General features: G+C 45.3%; 1 protein-coding gene across 1 annotated transcript in view; it reads right to left on the reverse strand.

Moving 5' to 3' along the window:
- Nucleotides 1–5175: 5175 nt before the first annotated feature.
- Nucleotides 5176–20824, reverse strand: part of cradd (CARD and death domain containing adaptor protein) — a 21471-nt gene continuing 5822 nt past the window's right edge. The window contains exon 2 of the mRNA XM_080537905.1: nt 5176–7048. Coding sequence (XP_080394031.1) covers nt 6753–7048 — 296 coding nt within the window. The 3' untranslated portion in view covers nt 5176–6752. The remainder of the gene's footprint in view (nt 7049–20824) is intronic.

Consider the following 20824-nt stretch of genomic DNA (forward strand, 5'->3'; position numbering starts at 1 on the left):
TGTCTCTGGAATCCATTGGCAACTATTTCGGAGGAACCCTTTCGATATCCGGTGACTCGTGGGAGACCTTAAGACCATCACCTCATCTCATCTCATCTCATCTCATCTCATCTCATCTCACCTCATCTCATCTCATCTCACCTCATCTCATCTCATCTCATCTCACCTCATCTCACCTCATCTCACCTCATCTCATCTCACCTCATCTCATCTCATCGACCTGCTGGGTCGTATTTGTGACGTATTTATAGAACGCGCTAGAAGTCACGTCAGTGATGGCTATAGTGATGCCCTAGACTGACGTGACTTCTAGCGCGTTCTATAACAGGATATACAGAGCGGTGTCCACACAGGATCCTATAGCGTGTGTATGTGTAACCCTGTACGGTGGGTGGGCATGTACAGGATACCGTGTACCGTGTAGCTTTACCGTCTTAATGCACCGTCCAACGTACACTCGGGGCACTGTGTTCCTACAGTACCTGTCGGATGTCTCGTACACACTCCTAATGCTCCTTATGCAAAACGGATCAGAGTGATAGCGGCCAGCGTAATGGTCTTTACCGGGGTTTAGGGTAATGCTGTTGGCATCCACTCAAAGCCACAGGACACAGTGTAAATAATGGAGAGGATCAGTGTGTGTGTGTGTGTGTGTGTGTGTTCTACCACATCCCAAAGGTGTTCTATTGGCTTCTGGTCAAGTCCTGCACCATGTACAAAGTCCTCCTTCTCACCTACAAATCCCTCCATGCCTGCGCCCCCCAGTACCTAACTGACCTTCTCTGCCAAGACACCCCATCCCGGAACCTGCGGTCCTCAGACATGGGTCTGCTTTCCGCCCCTGGCACGAACCTACGGACCTTCAGGGACAGAGCCTTCAGTGTGGCAGCACCCACCCTCTGGAACTCTCTCCCCACAGGCCTCTTTCACACCGGCAGTTCCGAACGCCGGTTCGCGTGCCGAAACCTCAGAACGTTGCCGCTGTCTGGCGAACGAGCCCGCGTTCATACCAGTGTATCGTTCGCCAGACAGCGCCAACGTTCGGAGGTTTCGGCACGCGAACGCGAACCGGCGTTCGGAACTGCCGGTGTGTAAGCCCTATAGTGATCCGCAATGCCCCTACCCCTGGACACCTTCAAATCAGCCCTCAAAAAACATGTTTTTTTTCTGAGTGGGGCAGTCCCACTCATATTTGTATTTTTATTGGAAAAGAGAGAGTAGAGATTTTGACAGAAAGGATGGGTGTCCGCGGCCGGAATCGAACCGGGAACCCTGCGGTTACATGGTCAACGCTTAGTGCGTTACGCCACCAAGCGCCGCTACCCATCTGTTCACTAAGGCCTTTGGCCCCTAGTTTAGTTTGGTCACTGTCTCTGTGTTTTCTGTTTTGTCTGTCTGACTGTTTTTCTGCGTCCCTGGGTTCTGTGAAAGAAAACAATCCGCACACCTTTGGGAAGTGGTATGAAGGGAGAAGGTGTATAGGTATTCATAATAACGTGTTCAGTGAGTGTGTGTGTGTCTGTGTGAGTGTGTATGTGTATGGTGTGTGTGAGTGTGTATGTGTATGGTGTGTGTGTGTGAGTGTGTATGTGTATGTGTCTGTGTGAGTGTGTATGTGTATGGTGTGTGTGTGTGTGTGAGTGTGTATGTGTATGTCTCTGTGTGAGTGTGTGTGTGTGTGTGTGTATGTGTGTGTGTGTATGTGTATGGTGTGTGTGTGTGTGAGTGTGTGTGTGTGTGAGTGTGTGTGTGTGTGTGTGTGTGTTATATTTACAGCGCAGCAGATCCTGGCTTGTTGGCTGCGTGCCACTTCCCTCTAATCAGGCTTCTGGGAAATCCATTTCCACACGCTGTGGCATTCTGGGGAACGGTTGGTTGCTAGGTAATCCCACAGAAATTCCTCTCCTCATTGCTGGCCTCTATAAGTACTGTAAGGAGACACCCCCAGGGCTAATCAACAAGGCAGTCCATTGACACCAATGGAGTGTGTCTGTCTGCCTGTGTGTGTGTGTGTGTGTGTGTGTGTGTGTGTCTGTTTGATAGAGAGAGAGGGACAGACAAAAAAAGAGAATGAGAATGTGTGTATGTCTGTGAGAGAGAACGCAGGTGTGTGTGTGTGTGTGTGTGTGTGTGTCTGTGGCATTCATGTGTGTGCATGTGCGCATCCACGTGTGCGCATGTGCGCATCCACATGTCCACCAAGTGTGCTTTTGTTTTTATGAATGTTTTATGAGAGTGTGTGAGATCAAGTGAGTACATTTCATTTGTGTGTGTGTATGTGTTTGTATTTGTGTGTGTATGTGTGTGTGTATGTGTGTTTGTATTTGTGTGTGTGTGTGTGTATGTGTGTGTGTATGTGTGTTTGTATTTGTGTGTTTGTATTTGTGTGTTTGTATGTGTGTGTGTTTGTGTATATATGTTTGTATTTGTGTGTGTGTTTGTATTTGTGTGTGTGTGTGTGTGTGTGTTCGTATTTGTGTGTGTGTTTGTATTTGTGTGTGTGTTCGTATTTGTGTGTGTGTTTGTATTTGTGTGTGTGTTTGTATTTGTGTGTGTGTGTAACAGAGACACACTGTGGTAGTGCTGTAGTACAGAGTTTTACTAGGAAGACAGATGCTCTTCTGGGAAGGAGGGTTCGCAGCGGCGTGGGACCAGAAAACCAGCTTCGAGCTTTGAGGGCAAAAGAGGAATTAATCTCCATCTACTCTGCTTCTGCTTCATGTAAACAATAGTTCTGGCTTCATTGGATATGCACAATATCACGTTGTTACATAAACACATATACATACAGTATATTACATAAATGTAATTAACAAAAGCCAAAAGACAAGCAAACCGTTCCCACATATGGACATTCATCCCACATACATAAGCTTATGTTTGGTGATGTGGCTGGAGGTATTTCGTGGATCATTTTAGTGTGTTTAGTTTGTTTATGTGTGTGTGCGTGCGTATATATGTGTGTGTGTGTGTGTGTGTGTGTGTGTGTGTGTGTGTATGTGTGTGTATGTGCACGTGTCTTTAAGTACTCGTTGAACACAGGAGGAGATGTTACCTAACATTTCTACTAACTCCTTCCCCCCTCCCTCCCCCTCTATTCTCTGTATTCTCTCTCTCCCTCCCTCTTCCGTGAAGTTCTTGGTTTATGAGGTTATAAATAGCTTACAGATTAGAATTATTATCAGCCCCGTCGTGTGTGTAGTCCCAAGCCTAACTATACCGTCATCTCATATTGCATGATAGTAAGTAGTAAGTGTGTGTGTGTGTGTGTGTGTGTGTGTGTGTGTGTAACAGAGATAAGTAGTAAGTGTGTGTGTGTGTGTGTGTGTGTGTGTGTGTGTGTGTGTGTTTGTAACAGAGATAAGTAGTAAGTGTGTGTGTGTGTGTGTAACAGAGACACTATAGCAAATTCTAACTTCTCACTGTAACGTCCATTTAATGCACTCAAAAAACCAACAAGAGTAGACTTCTAGTATGTATGATCTGTTAACATCTAGGACACATCTGAACTCAGCACTCTGTGCGTGAACGCTCAAAACGCGCTTGCGCGTGTGTGTGTGTGTGTGTGTGTGTGTGTGTGAGCATCATGAATCTATCATGAGGGGGGAAAAGCTCTAACAGACCTACTTTTGTACACAAAATTATACAGCGTCAGTGACCAAACCTGTAAGAGATACCATGATTAAGAACATGATTTACAACAGAGCACATACCAGCGGGGCTGTCTGCGAGCCACAACCATACGCTGATTTAGTACCACCAAGAGACACGGTTCCGATAAGTGGGGAGAGTGGCGCGGAACTCTGCAAGGGGATTTAAATATACGAGCTATGAAAGCCTGCTGGGATGACGACCGCTAACACAGTGTGGCTATGGCTCTTTGCTCGGAACAACACACACATTGTTATCTAGGTCCGGGGAGAGGCGTCGTGGTGTGACTAAGCTGGGTAGGGTGTCGTGTGGTAATAACAGGGTGAGGCACTTCACCGTAAACGCAATGGACAGCCTCAGGCAGCCAGTCTGTAGGACACACACACACTCACACACGCACACACATACACAGACAATTGACCAAAAACTACAATTGCAGCTGAGTTGTTCGATCTTTGTTTATTTTTGAGCTTCTTCTCAGAGGACACATAAACACACATTCGCTTTCCAATCTCTCCCTCTCTTCTCAGGGTTTTCCCCAGGCATTCTGCAGCAGTTGTTGTTGCTGTTATTGTTGTTGTTGTGTTAGTACAGTGTTTTCTCTGTAATGACTGAGTACAGTACATGTGATCTACTGTATGAGTGTGTCACTGTGTGTAAATGTGTATTTGTGAACGCACACCTCTCTGTAGGAATGAACTTGTTTGCCCAAATGGAAGCTTGTGAACTCGTTATCCTTAACACCACCAAGAGCTAAACACCTAACTTTAGATGGGCCTGCCTAACCCACACGTCCTCGGAAATCTCCAGTTCAATGAGTTATTACACAAACGTTTGCTTTACGCATGCATATCTCAAGTTAGATAAATCATGCTTTTCTCTCCTCCTCCTCTTCTTCTCTCATAAAAAAAGGCAGACAGAACGAGGAGAGAGAGAGAGAGAGGGAACACAGAACTGGTGTGTTGTAAAACATTTTTTATAATAATAATAATAACTAGCAGAGCAAATGTAGTTTGATGGACAGTCTACCTGGGCTTAGCCTAGTTTACCTCCTTTCTACATCGTACGTTTCTGAGACGGCCCCGCCACTACCACAGAAACAGGCATGGAAAAAACCCTGCAGCAAGCAGCATGTGTGTATGTGTGTTTAAAATCGCAAGACTGCACTCTTCAAATATGTTCTGAGTTTCTTAGAATGCAAAAAAAAAAAAAAAAGAAACTTGCGCTTCAAAGCTTTCCTGGGAACTCAGCAGTCCTGGCATGGGCACACAGGACCTGGTCACACGCACGCCTCCAACTATGACTACACCATCTGCGCTGCTGTCTGTCATGTGTGCAAGTATGTTGTGACAACAGAAGACAAGTCAAGTGTCATTTATATCTTAGTTTACTTTATCTTTAATTAAGGTTTATCTTCACAAATAGTTTTTTTTTTTTTTACACAAAATATAAACAATAATTTATAATTGTTTATACACAACACTATGTGCAGGGGGGGGGGGGGGGGGCAACAGCCCCAGCCCCACCGTGGTCATACAATAGGCTCATAGATTCAGCAGTCTGGATCAACAAACAAACAAAAGATCAAATAAAATCTAGATGCAAAAATATGTAAAAGAAAAGAAAAGAAATACATACATACAGTCTCTTAGTGACAGAGTGACAGGCTACTGGTGGTTTGGAGCTGTGATGGACAGTAGTTAAAGTTAAAAACACAAGCAACATTTTATAAACATTTTTTACAATTGAATGAATCAATAAACTCACAAGAAAAAAAAACATGATTATGTAACAGTATTTCTCAGGCAAATCCAGTGTAAACATTTTACGGCACGTCATCGCCGTAAGCCCTTTAAAAAAAAAAAAAAGCCCTGTATCAGAATCACATTCCTGGTCAGAGCAGAGTCAGACCACCTTAAAAACATGGACACAAACAGGCGAGCGCTTGTTTCTGAGGGCTCGACCTTACTAGGTTCACGAATGTTAAAAAAAGAAAAAGGAAAAAAAATAAATAAATCAGAGTGAGCAACTATTGTTTCCGTGCTGCCCATGTGCTTGTTGATTACTTCTAGGAATAAAAGACTGTTGTTGGTGTTTTATGGTTAACTAGATTACCTATCTACGTGAACTCCCTACCCCTTCAGGGCTTCCTGGAATTCAGACAAAAACTCCAAACCAAATCAAACACAGACCGGCACACACACACACTTGAACAGACACACACTTAGGGCAAGACACAACAATGATACACTTACTGCCGTGCTCTGCTGCTGACAGATGACAGACATTAAAATGCTCGCATTGCACATGCAGACACACGCAGACACACGCAGATACACACACGCACACACGCACACACACACACACACACACACAGGAATGAATGACTGCCTTGGTTCAGTCAGGGTGTCAACCTCTAGGTCTAGTTCAAAAACAGCTAATGATTAAAGCCAATTGGAATTGACCTATGGCACATCCCCCGAGAGGTAGAGCAGGAATGAGAGAGAGAGAGTGAGAGAGAGTGAGAGTGATAAAGAAGAAGTGAGAAGGAGAGAGAAATAGAGACAGTACACAATTAATATGAGGTTAAAGTGAAGACTGATAGCTTTTATTTGAGGGGATTTGTATAAATATAATTATCATAGATATTTGTATAGGGGGTTTCTGATTCATCTGGTGTGTTCTGTCGCATTATCTGTGCAGGCTTAACAGAGCTGTCAATGTCTAGTCGGCCTTTGGGGTCTGCTATTGGTGTCAGAATTGCCAGAATTCCTGAGAAGAAAAAAAAGAAAGAAAAATCACAGCAGGAGTGTCTGCGCTGTTCCATCCAGGAGAATGGAAGCCTTCAGACAGAGAAGGCCTTCCGTCTCTGACGCTAGCGACCTCATCCAACTTCACTGCTTCTAGGAAGATGTAGCCTAAGGACGGGGTCGGCTTCTTCTTTTCTTTTCTTTCTCTCCGTCCACTCCACAACCCCCCCCCCCCCCCCCCCCCCCCTTCCCTGCCGTTCACCAAAATCAAACGGGTGTCATTTTGTTCGAAACGAAAGACTGAATCTTAAAAGTCCATAAATAGATTACCCTGTCTCCTGTCCCCCCCCCTCACTGGAGGGCCTCGGCCAGGGTGGAAGGGTGGACGTCGGCGGCCTGCAGGCTCTGGAGCAGTCTGCCCACGGTCGCCCCCCTCCCCTGGGTCTGCCTCCACCGCACCAAGCCTGCCAGGACCTGCCCGGTGGTGCTCAAGGTGTGGTCGGCACGGCAACGGTACAGCGCCTCCGCCGACAGCCCCAGGTCCAGCAGGACCTGCTCCCACTCGGGACCGAGGCGGCACGCCAGCCGGGAGAGCTGTCTGTCGGACGGAACCTTCCGGAGAGTCTCCTCTGGGATGCACCACTCTTCTGCGGGGGAGGGGGGATGGAAGGAAAAACAGAGATTGTTTCATGACATAATGAAATATTCTCAAGACCACCGGGACCAAGCTCTGGACCTGGGGTGATAGGGCCTTTTCAGCCGCAGCCCCGTCCCTCTGGAACGCCCTCCCCAACCACATCAGACAGGCCAACACCCTCCCAACATTTAAACAGGCCCTCAAAACCCACCTCTTCAAGCTTGCCTTCACCAGTTAACCCTCTCCCCCTCCCCTTCCCATGTGTCCCCAGCACTACCTTAATTAGGCCCCTATACTTTCTTTTATTTATTTATTTTTTGTTTCTTTTTATTATTACTACTCAATCTTTTCAGTTTGTAAAGCGTCTTTGAGTGTCTAGAAAAGCGCTATATAAGTCTAATGTATTATTATTATTATTATTATAATTGCAGATTCGTTCTATTATTGTATTGATGTCCTGTTATTATTTGACAGATTCTCCTCACTCTCTCTCTCAAAATACTATCAGTTGTTTTGCCATGTACAGCGTGGATGTCGCAATCACTGTGACCCCACTCTCTCTCTTCTGTTTGTTTGCTTTTAGGTCTCTGTGACATCTATAACATGTTGTATGTGTGACTGAGGGAAATACAACAGAGAGAGAGAGAGAGAGAGAGAGAGAGAGAGAGAGAGAGAGAGAGACAGAGAGAAAGGGAGACAGAGAGAGAGAGAAAGAGAAGACCCCTAGCTCTCCTGTACCGAGAAGGCTTCCCTTCTTAGGGAATAGGCTTACACCAGTTAAGGCTTACACCCTTTGTGTACACATGTCTTCTAGATGAGAGTGTGTTTAATATCTGATAGTAACAGTCTTGTGTAATGTATGAGTGGAGCACCTCTCCAGCAGAACTTCCTAGAAATCTGCCCGGTCACATCTCTTCACTACACTGGCTCCCCGCTGGTGGAATGAGCTTCCCACGGCTGTCAGAACTGCAGAGTCACTACCCATCTTCCAGCGGAGACTGAAGACCCATCTCTTCAGGCTACACCTTAACTGCTCCTCCTGAGACATCTACTACCCCCCAGCATTTTCACTGGTGTCTTTCACTTTTAAAACACACACATCTCCCTCTCCTTCCCCCCCTCTCTCTCATCAGTGACCTGGGGGTTGAGTGATGCAGCGTTATCAGGAAAGCGTTTGTTTTGTCTTCTAGGCCAGGTGCATGGTCGTGTAGCCTGGCGCGCAGAGCAGAGGTGGCAGGGTTCTGTCCTTGGAGAGGACATATGGAGGTGGCATGGTTCGAGGACATATGGAGGTGGCAGTGTTCGAGGACATGGAGGTGGCAGGGTTCGAGGACATATGGAGGTGGCAGTGTTCGAGGACATGGAGGTGGCAGGGTTCGAGGACATATGGAGGTGGCAGGGTTCGAGGACATTTGGAGGTGGCAGGGTTCGAGGACATGGAGGTGTCAGGGTTCGAGGACATATGGCAGGGTTCGAGGACATATGGAGGTGGCAGGGTTCCGTCCTTGGAGAGGACATATGGAGGTGGCAGGGTTCTGTCCTTGGCAAGGACATATGGAGGTGGCAGGGTTCGAGGACATATCGTGGCAGGGTTCTGCCCTTGGAGAGGACATATGGAGGTGGCAGGGTTCAAGGACATATCGTGGCAGGGTTCTGTCCTTGGAGAGGACATAGAGGTGGCAGGGTTCTGTCCTTGGCAAGGACATACGGTTCGAGTCCCTGTTATGCTCCGCAGATGTTTGGGTAGAGTTGTAATCCAGCACTGTATGTTCGAGAGCCAAAGTCCAGGTGTGGGAACCAAACACACATGTGGTGTATATGTTGTTATGATATGAGAGAGGGGGTCATTCAGGTTTGGGGATGCTGCAGACAGCCAATGACAGGCAGCTCTGTGAAAGGGGCAGTCTGGGGACCACTTCGCCAATACATTACCTCGCCCTTTATCCCCCCCCCCCCCCCCCCCTGGTCCTTCTGCTGATTTCACAATATATGTCGGTTTAATTGACATTTCATGAAAACACATTTAAGTTTGCCGTAATTGGATGGCTCTGCTCTGTATTGTTCCTTACTGAAGTTTAAGAACATAAAATACAAAATACCATTAAGGCATGACTTATCAAACCCAAATAAAATCAACAGTTTGGAACATCATGAATAAAAGTACCGGTGAGCTCAACAATCTCAAACCATAATTAAGAAAATATCATCATAGTTAAGAAGAAAATCCAAACAACTGTCCCACAGATCAGGAACACTCTCCAGGAGGTAGGCATGAATGTGTCAGGAGACTACCATCCGCAGAATACGTGACCAGCCAAAGTACAGATGCTTTACTGAAAGGTGCAACCACGAGTTACCATCAAAAAGCATGGTTACAGTTTGCTAAAAAGTACCTAAAAAGCCTGCAGAGGTCTGGAAACAGGTCGTGACGTTAGAATTATAAGGTTCTATCTCCATTTTTGTCAAAATTGAGTTTTTTACATAATCTGATCCATTAGGTATCTAGTCATATTAATGCCTGTGTGGTGTTATTTTTAAAATGTTGATTATTTTTTTTGTTAGTAATTAATAAAATACAAAGGTTCCATCTCACAAAACATAATGGAATGTAAAAACGCTCAATATCTCTGAACTCCCCTAAACGGAGATAGAACCTTATAATTCTAAGCTCACAAGGTATTGTGGACAGATGAATATTATCATGGACCAGAGGGATTGCAAGAGGAATGTTAGGAGAAAAAAGGTAAAAAGGACCTGCCCTAGATTTACCGCCGACCTACTCATCTGTGAAGCATGGTGCAGGGGGTGTTAGGTTTGGGCATACATGTATAGTTGCCACTGGAACTTGCTAACTTATCGTAATTGATGATTTTGCTAACGGCAGCAGCAGAATGTATTCTAAAGTATACAGAAACACCTTGTCTGCTTGAGTGCAAGCAAACGCCTCTAAATGAATTGGATGGTGCTACATACAGTAAAACAATAACCCAAAACATACTGCCATAGCAACTAGGAAGTTGTTCAGGGCCAAAAAGTGGCAAGGTCTTGCCTGGCCAAGTCAATCTTCAGATTTAAATCCAACTGAACATGCATTTCATTTCCAGATGATAATATTTTAGGCACAAAAAGACCTCAGAACAAACAACAACTGAAGCTGGCTGCAGTACAGGTCTGGGCCTGACAACATCACCAGAGAAGTTACCCGACGTCTGGTGGGGTCAATGGGTCGCAGACTTCAGGCAGCTATTGCATGCAAAGGATTGTCCTCCAAATACTATTTTATAGAGTCTATAACATGAGTGCTTCATTTGGACATTTGAAAAAATGTCCCATTATTTTTAAAATCCGGTGAGTAGACCTTGTAAAGGAATTCCCAAACAGAATGCTTGTCATCTGAGCCTTAAGAGGGGGGCTACAGTGTCTGTGACTCAAACACAGAGACTAAAGCACAAACTATAGGAACATTAACAGACGTGACACCGACTACAAGGCAGCCAAGAAGTGTTATAAGACCGAGCAGGATTGTTACACTTTTACTGTCGCCTCCGCCTCCGCCGCCCCGTTCACATGTATAGAGCAGCCTTGGACACGTTGGGGCGCAAAGCGTTTAGTCTAGAATCACCAGCTGAAAGGGGGGGGACACAGGAATGTCGGCGGGCCAGGTGTCCAGCACCTTGAGCAGGACAGTCATTCACACCGTGCTCTGAACCACGGTTGTTAAGACCCCCCAAAACTATTGGAGGAGCTGCATCTGGCATCTCGAACGGCGCACGTCTACAGGAAACAGTACACGTTGTGTGTTTCTTTTATATGAAATGGTACGCCTCAACTCCTAAACCACTTGAGAGGAAAGGTTAACATAGGGCTGCTGAGGGTGACCAACGCACATCCTATTGTCAAACATCTCAACCAACCGTCCTGAAATAACTAGTAGTAGGCCTGTACATTCCTTGCAACTACTAAGAAGTTCAAAACCAATATTAGCCTAGCACCAGTTACAGACAAGCAAGTAGACTCATGTGACGGACAACTGACTTTAGACCTGCCTGAAATAACGCATGACCCCTGACACCGTCCGCCCCCCCCCCCCCCCCCCCCCCCTCTCTGAGCAGAGAGAATCACCCAACGGCCAGGAAGGACACTTGAATCAACACTCGTCTGATGTGTGTGCTTATTGACAAATTACTTTGTAAAAGGCCCAATGCGAAGAAAATCGGACTGATTGACTGAACCTGTTGCCCCCAGGGCTCAGGGGACAAAAGGTCAAGTGCTGAGTTCCTGGCAGACGCACAAACACGCGCCTGCCTGCATGTCTCTGATGCACTCTAACGGAAAGCGCCAAACCAACCCACCCACCCACCCACCCACCCAACCAGCGAGGGGGAACGACGCCCGTGAACCGAAAAAAAAGAAATAAAAAAAAAAGGCTTGTTTGAGACCCAAACTTCGGCAAACAAGTGGGTGATGTGACCCCTGGGCCAGCCTGGTGAAATGGGAGTGAGTCAAGGCACCGAAAAGGACAACATGTTCCCACAGACATGCCAGGAAAAAGGGTTGGCTAACAAAGCCAGGGTCCTGCCTACTGGTTACCAAAGTGGACACAGACTACCTCAAGGGAGGAGCGACAGGGCTGTGACCATTGGCCATTACAAGAAAACAACGCCCCCCCCCCGTTAAAATAAGGTACTTGAGACTATCAGAACTATTAGAATTTTTTGAGGAGATGAAAATCTATGGTGTGTCTACAGGATTAATAGATTAGCATGCAGATTAGCATACCTAGTTCTTTTGAAGTTACAAATTGTGTAGGACGAATCGTATATTGATGTGTTTGTCACAAACCGAAACATACACACCCTTATCAAAGACGTTCTTTTACCCAGAACGCTGTGTCACCCTAAACCCTAAAAGAGAGAATAGGAAAAGGTCATTTTGTGCACAGCTACAATCTGGCACTCTTCCCCCTGGCCCTGGCAATGGGCAGATTGGGCAACCATCCTAGAAACGGACAGACTAGGTTTATTTTGTGATCTAGGAGGGTAAGTTGAAAATGACACGGCAATTTGACGTTTTACTGTCCTTTATAGGATGATGTAAGAACTGGCCTTCTGTGCAGAGTGTCTAGTTGTCAGCCAAGATTTATTTTTCAGAAAGTGTGTATTTGAGGTTGCAGTTTATCAGTGAAGCAACTTCAACTCCAAACCCACCTGTTCAAACTGGCATACTCCCTTTAATCTGTATCCTGTGTCCTTGTACTTCACCTCCTGTTGTTTGTTTTTGTTTTGTTTTCGGCTGTTTCTTTTCTTTCTGTTTAGTTTTAACTGTATTTGACCTGTGTTTTAACCTGACTGTATTTTACTGTGTATTTTACTGTGAGGTGTCCTTGGGTGTTCTGAAAGGCACCATACAAATAAAATGTATTATTATTATTATTACATATAGCCTATATTTAAGTGAATTCAATCAAATAGTGTATTGAATTGAGCTGTATTGAGCAACGTTTCTTTTCTTCTTTTTTACATTTATTTTGTTTTAAAGTGAAATGTATAATAACAAGTTTATTCTAATAGTAGTGTTCCATGAGCCCATAAGGATTGGGCACCATTGAGGTGTAATAACACCTAAATAAACACAAATTTAAAAAAAATCTATCCAAAACAATCAGCCCCTCACTGAGAAGACAGAGAGCTTAACGAGAGGGTGGACTCCCTGATACCAGGGGTGTAATGGATCACGGCTGATCCGTGATCCGTACGGATCGCCCCCCCCCCCCGGTTCTACAGGCATGTGTACCGCGGATCAATTGCAAAATTTAGTAATAATATTACTTAATGTTAGTTAAAATCCATTTTAAATCACAATGTAGAGTTGCCATGAAAAGATAGAAGCGACAGTTGCGTGCTCTGTTTTACTCTAAAGCGCAATGATAGGTAATGCAATGTATCATGGCGAGTGCTAGTAACGTTGGCGGGGTCTTCTCCGAAGGGTCATTTAAATCCCATGTGTGGGAGCACTTTGGCTTCTCTGTCAATTATAACAATGATGGAAGAAGGGTGGTCGATAAAAAAAAGTTACGTGTGCAGGCATTGTGCAACGAGAAAGTCGTATGACGGAGGCAATACGTCGAGCATGGCCACACATTTGACGGAAGGCACGAAAAAGGTAGCATGACAACTTCTGATAATGTAGGCATGTTTTTCATACCATGTTTAAAGGAAGGGTTCACTTTATTATTTAGTTAAAAGTGGCATGAAACATGTTTATCCGTCTGCTGCAACCAGGCGTCTCCTCCCTCTCTCCTATTGCACTATAATTGAAGTTGAATGTGTATTGCAGTATAATATGTAATGTTTGAGTGTAGAATATATATATATATGTTACGATACATGTGGGAAAACTAGGGTTAGGGTTAGACATGCCAGCATGTACCAAGTCAACGTTTTATGTTGCCATGTCCCCGGAAATGCCGACATAAACCGTATTCCCACATGTACCGTAACATATATATATTACCAGTTTTGACATCTTGAATGTTGTTTTTTTGTTTCACACAATAAAAGTGGTGTTTTTTACAGAATTCAAGGAAAAAGCAGTTTTTATTAAAACAGTTTTGAGTTGATCCGAAAAATGATCCGATCCGTGACTCAGAAACCGTGACACGATCCGATCCGTGGGTTGGGTGATCCGTTACACCCCCACCTGATACCATATAAGGAGCTGCGTCAGAGACCTGACAATCTGCAGGAACATTCTCCACTTCTGGCAAAATGCTCAACTTTTTCTAGGAATTGCCTCTTTATGAGTATGAGGAAAGCGGGCATTCCAAACCTCATCTCTCTCTCTCGCTCGCTCGCTCACTTGCACGCACTCACACACACACACCACACACACCACACACACACACCACACACACACACACACACACACACACACACACACACACACGCGCCTTGTGATGAGGAGGGGGGCGGGGGGGCTTAGGCCTCTGTCTAGTCTAGCTCTCGCTGCACTAAAACAAAGCGTGCAGAGTGTTTGGAAAGTGACACGGTGTCCAGTCACGGCAATTACATTAAAGTAACAGAGCAGCAGCAAGTGGTGTGTCATTACTGTAATCAACCACATTAACTTTATTCACTTCAGTTCAATTAAACACAGGTACAGGAGTACTTCCACCACGTGGATGGAAGAGAGCGAGAGAGAGAGAGATAGAGAGAGAGATTCCAGGAAAACAAGTTTTACATATTTTTTTTATGTCCTCATCTGACTGCTGTGGCTCAGGACATATAATATGTCGGGCGCGGTCTTTAAAATGCTTTTGAGTTGCCTTGTAAAATGATTTCATGCAAGCCACGATGGCTAGGAGTCCTACGCCACCAGGGCTGGTTTGGTCTGGTACTGCAATCATGGTCCTATAAACTTGCTATATAAAAAAAAATAATGTTGCCTCTCTAAAAGCCAAACATAATGAATCCATTTTCAATAAAAAAAAAAGAAAAGGCCCTGAATGTGATTGGTCCTCTGGCCGGGTCTGTGGGGCCTCACCGTCTTAACAGGAAGGTGGTCCTACTGCCAAGATTCCTGGAAAGCAGACGGCAGGCACTAAAAGAAAGGGGGAGGTTTGGGGGGGGAGGGGAGAGAAGGGGCCTCCCTTGGCAACGAGCACCAAGGAAAACAAGCACACAGCCTCTGTCTCTGCCTGCCCCAGTATAAATTTACGGCCTATTACCACTCCTGGTACTGGGCCCGTCCTGGAGCAGGGAAGCCTCACACTCAGACCTCCTCAAGACCAGAGGCATAACTCTCTCCTTATATACACCAGCGGCCACTTCGTTAGATACAGTTTTTCCCAACTGCTCATTAACGCAAATATCTAAATAGTACATTTTTGTGGGGCGGCTGTGGCGCAGCAGGTAGAGTCGCCGTCTAATGATCGCAAGGTTGGCAGATCGGCGGTTAGAGCCCCGGCTGGCCACATGTCGAAGTGTCCTTGGGCAAGACACTGAACCCCAAATTGCTCCCAGTGAGCGGGCCGGCGCCTTGCATGGTAGCTTGCTGCCATTGGTGTGTGAATGTGTGTGTGAATGGGTGAATGAGAGGCCGTAGTAAAGCGCTTTGGAGTAAAGCGCTTTGGATAAAGGCGCTATATAAGTGCAGTCCATTTTCCATTTACCATTTAAATCAGCGTGGTAGCTAAATGCAACTCTGTGCATTAAGGCATGTAGACATGGTCAAGACGACCTGCTGAAGTTGGGGAAGAATGGTGATTTCAGTGACTTTGAACGTAGGCATGGTTGTTGGTGCCAGACAGGCTGGTTTGAGTATTTTCAAGAAAGTTCTGATCTACTGGGATTTTCCTGCACAACCATCTCTCTAACGTTTGCAGAGAATGGTCTGAAAAAGAGAAAATATCCAGTGAACGGCAGTTCTCTGGGCGAAGAATATTGGAAAAAAAGTTGCCTGGTCTGATGAGTCTGGATTTCTGCTGCGACATTCAGATGGTAGGATCAGAATTTGGCATAAACAAAACATGAAAGCATGGATCCATCCTGCCTTGTATCAACGGTTCAAGCTCCTGGTGGTGGAATGGTGAGGGGGATATTTTCTTGGCACACCTTGGGGCCCATAGTACCAATTGAACATGGTTTAAACGCTACAGCCTACTTGAGTATTGTTGCTGATCGTGCCCATCCCTTTATGACCACAGTGTACCCATCTCCTAATGGCTACTTCCAGCAGGATAATGTCACAAAGCTCACATCATCTCAAACTGGTTTCTTGAACATGACAATGAGTTGCACTGTACTCAAATGGCCTCCAGTCACCAAATCTCAATCCAATGGAGCACCTTTGGGATGTGGTGGAACATCATGGATGTGCAGCCGACAAATATGCAGCAACTGTGTGATGCTGTAATGTCAATATGGACCAAAATCCCCCAGGATGGATAAAAAAGGGATACATGGATAACTTATATTAGCAATTATTTATTCATAAATAAAGATGAACGAACAAATTATTGTGTGCAAAACAAAAGAAACAAATGCAAAATCAAATGACTGCTCTTTAAGCATGAAAGTCTGTCAGACTCCTTTAAACACAATGAAATCAACTGACATCTCTTTAAACACTAACTGAATGTCTGTTCTTTAAACACACTGAAATAAACTGACATCTCTTTAAGCACTAACTGAATGTCTGTTCTTTAAACACAATGAAATCAACTGACATCTCTTTAAGCACTGCTCTGTTCTGTAAACACTGAAATCAACTTTTCAACAAAAAGTTACAGCCTAAGCATTTATTTATGCTACAAGCTTAATCATCATCATCACTGCTCTCTTGACTGCTGTTATCACTGTCCTCAATTTCAACCATGGTAGAGGATGTTGTAGGCTATCACTTTAAATAGCTCATTATTTTGATTGTGCAACAAAGTCTTTTTTTTTTCTTCTAATAGAATTCCCAACCATATTCCCTGGGTCAGGGGTCGAGGTGCGATAATGAAGCTGTAAAACAAACGTCTGAACGTTTGAAAGCTTCAGAGAAAAGAAACGTGTCCCTTGGTGTTGTTTTTCCTTTTAGCCACGAGTCGTTCGGGACTGAATTTTCACGTGGCGGCGAGATAACCGTGCGATACGCGATACGCGGAATGAAAGTACGAGTTACGATACTTTCCGAATGTTTTCGTGAGGGGAGTCGCCGTGGTCGTCGTCGGTCGACTGTTGTGATGGATTACTCGTCGGGCCTTCGGCTGAGGGGACGGCAAATAGTTACTTTGTGGGGCTTGCAGTGATGCAGCAGTCAGCAGTCAGCAGTTGGATTTTGAGGAAGTAAATTCCTCTACCAGCGGTTCCAGCTGTTGGTGCGCAAGAGCGCGTTCATGCGGCTGATCTGCCGCGCAGCATGCATTTTGGTGACGCATGCGCACTGGCGCACCAGTTATGTGCACCCCTGTATATAAACAATACTAAACGTAAAAAGCGAGAAAGCCTCTTTGAAAGCTGCTCGCTAGAGACCATTGTTCAGATAATCGTCAGCCGCCTGTCATGTTTCACTTGAGAAAGACTAGGGGGCTAGAACAGATCATCATCATACCAGATCACCATGGAAACAGGACAGGTCGTGTTAATAAAGGAGGAAACATGCTCGTCAGTCATCCGCGGTAGATGCAAGGTGGGATCCTTGGAGATCAGAATCGCTCGCTCGCCTTGTACGGCGCCCGCCTTCTTCACAACCCTACCTCACAACTCGACTCATGACCTTTACCGTAACCGTTGCAAACAGGAACGTTGACATGTACACTTTTAAACCCCATTTTAAAAGTCCCAACTGTCACAAGAATGACGAGTCACAACACATCGGGGAAGTTGTTTGGATGGGTGGGGTTCGCGCTGCTACGATGCCTATGGCGAAATCCGCCACGGATTAGAAAGTGGAACACGGGAAGTAGCCTATGCGGGGAAAGTGAGCTCCTCTGAACTCGCACGCCTTAGCGAAAGGCTAACCCCTCGTGCCTACAGTAAAGTACACGATGTCCGTGTGAAATATTAGCATTCACCCTGAGCAGTCTTACACGGACACACAGCACACGACACCGTGACAAGTTATGTTTACGGGGGTGGGCGCGGAGGGGTGGGGGGTTGTAACTAGATCCATCCTGTGGTGCTGTCAGCGTTCAGTTGCCAGCAAACACCAGAGACTACAGGGCTGCATCTCAAGTCCTCTCCTCTATTCCTCCCTTCCTGTGTCCTTGTTTCCATGTCAAAATGCATACGATGCTCAATGCTCCCTTTTGATATTTTTGTGAAGGAAGCCAAGAGACACAAGGCATAGAGGAAAGGCTATTTACGATGTGACACACTGTATGTATGGTGCAGCCAGCTGAGTGAACTGAAGTGTGATGTAATCGTACTGTTATCATATTATCCTCGACCGGCTTCATAAGAGGAGCTGATGGCCTGAACAGGGAGCAATAGCGCGCGAGAGAGAGAGAGACAGAGAGACAGACAGACAGAGAGAGAGAGAGAGAGCGAAAGAGACAGAGACAGGCAGATATTATTGAAAGACGGATACCCATCATGGTTTCCTAGGCAACAAACGTGAATGTCATCCACAGTAAAGGGCGGGGTGCAGCAGGGTCACGAAAAAACACTCTTGGATGAAGAGGCTCGGAGAGACGCTGTTTATGAACGAATATGATAGATATACTCAGTACGCCGCTTTTCACAGCACCGCAGGAGCGTCTGCACTGTTCCATCAAGGAGAATGGAAGCCTTCAGACGGAGAAGGCCTTCCGTGACCTTCCGTCTCCGACGCCAGCGACCTCATCCAACTTCACTGCTTCTAGGAAATGTAGCCTAAGGACGGGGTCGGCTTCTTCTTTTCTTCTTTCTCTCCGTCCACTCCACCCCCCCCCCCCCCCCCCGCCCCGCCACCCCCCCTCTTCCCTGTCGTTCACCAAATCTCCTCGATTCAATATTACAATATGCACCGAGCGACTCAAAGGAAATCTAGAGAGAGGGAGAAAAAGAGGGAGGGAGGGAGGAAGGGAGGGAAAGAGAGTGGGGGAGGGAGGGAAATAGAGAACAGCCAACAAATGGTTTTGATTATATTTTTCCTAGAAAGGAGGATGCAGTGTGTGTGCCTAACCCTGTGCCAAGAATGAATGCAGCTTTCAGGGAAAGCAGGCCTGTAAAACACGCGAGCACACACACACTCTCTCACTTGATCTAAAAAAACACACACACTCTTACTTTCTCAGACAACACACACAAACTCTTACTTTCTCAGACAACACACACACACACTCTTACTTTCTTACACAACACACACACTCTTACTTTCTCAAACAACATGTGTGCGCGCACACACACACACACACACACACACACTCTCTCTCTTCCTGACGCAACACACATTCTATTTCTCTTTTTCCCTCATACAACACACACTATCCCTCTTTTTCTCACTCAAGACACACACACACCCACTCACTGTCTTGCACAACCTACTCTCTCATTCGCAAACAACACAGACTCTCTCTCTTTCTCTCTCTTTCAAACAACCCTGACTTTCTCATACAGCACACACTTTCTCTTTCTCGCACAACACACACACACACGCACACGCGCACACACACACACACACACACACACACACACACACTTGACAGTCACAACACAAAGAACGCCTTCGTCTCTTCATTTCCCTATTCTTGACAGACACTGTCCAGTTTTAATCATCTAAGACACTAGTTGCAGCCTAACCTATTTAGCTAGATCTGTTTTAAATAACAGAAGTCTTATTTTTTTCAATATAGGCCTAACATTCAAAACACCAAAGAATAGATTCAAAGTTATTTTCTCTGTATACTATAAGGAACAAAATACATTTATTAAAATACATGTATTTTTCTACAAAAACAGCAGCTATCCCAATCAAAGGAAGAAGGCACCATCATGGTTGATTGAAACCATGGTATTTGGCCCATTTCAGTGGCCTTCGTGACAGATAAGGACATCCATCACAAAGACACTTGTGTCATTGACCCCCCCCCCCGCGGGACCCAGTTTTATAGTGTGGTCGCTGACATTTCATTCAGAAAAACGGCGCATGAGAGCGAAAAGCAACAACATGTTCGATCTGACGGACAAAAGGTGGCGTAAACAGCCACCTAAAATGAAACATGTTTGATGTTGTCTCAGTCTTGGTCGGGTGCCAGCGATGATGAGTGTTTATAGGCGAGCTCTTAAAGGGACAGTTCACTCTAAAATTAGCCAGGGGTTCCGACCCCAGTGCGTTTGCGGCAGAGTCCGAACGTGTTTTGTTACTCACGCAATAATAATACAGTTTAATGGGGCATTCATTCATGACCATGAACTCAGAAACTCGTATTTCCCATCTGTGCTGTCGGACCTTTAAATAGGCCTACTCTCGGTTATGTTCTTGTTGACATGACTTTAGGGCTGGGCGATAGAGTCAACAATGTTATCACATAATTATATTGATATGAATAATGCTCTATGTATAGTTTGAAGGACGATGGAAGGACTATGAGGACTGAAGCCTTATTAAACCAGTGGGTTGAAAACGTCTCCAGGAAATACCAAACAACCCAAACTAGTCATGACAGGAATGAGGCTCGTACTGAGAGAGATCTCTGTCTGTTATTCTGTATGCATGAGATGAAAAAAGAGAGACCCCTCAGAGAAAATGGTCATATAAGACTATAAGGATCTCTGAACAAGACAAGCTGAGTATTTGGCATCAAGGCCTAACGATAAAAGAAAGTGTTGCTTAATCAATCATCTTTGTATATAAAACCATAAAACTGGGATATATGATAGTAGAGTATGTTTATTTATTTTATTTTATTCAAGCTTTATTTAACCAGGCAGGCCAATAAGAACTAATTCTTATTTTGCATTGGCGACCTGGCAAAAGACAAAAGCCTCTTGGGGGGAGGGGCTGAAAAGAAATCAGGTTATATGTTAAAAACAAAGAAAACACACGACAGACAGCGGCACATATCCAAGCATTTCCAGCACAGTTAAAAGATAGAAACATACACATCTCCACACCTCCTCCACTTACAGTCACAGCATCAAGTTAAAGGGACAGCGTCACACATCCACATAAACCCGCACAACATTAAGCACAACAGAAAGCACACTAACAGAATAAGAAAATGAGCAATACATAGGCCTACAGCATGCAAATTTGGACAGACACAGGAAGTCAATTGGCATGCATGGGACAGATAGTAAGCAGCCAACAGGGAGGGTTT

The sequence above is a fragment of the Nansenia antarctica genome, assembly GCF_963989245.1.
Source record: "Nansenia antarctica genome assembly, chromosome: 8".
NCBI classification, from domain to species: Eukaryota; Metazoa; Chordata; class Actinopteri; order Argentiniformes; family Microstomatidae; genus Nansenia; species Nansenia antarctica.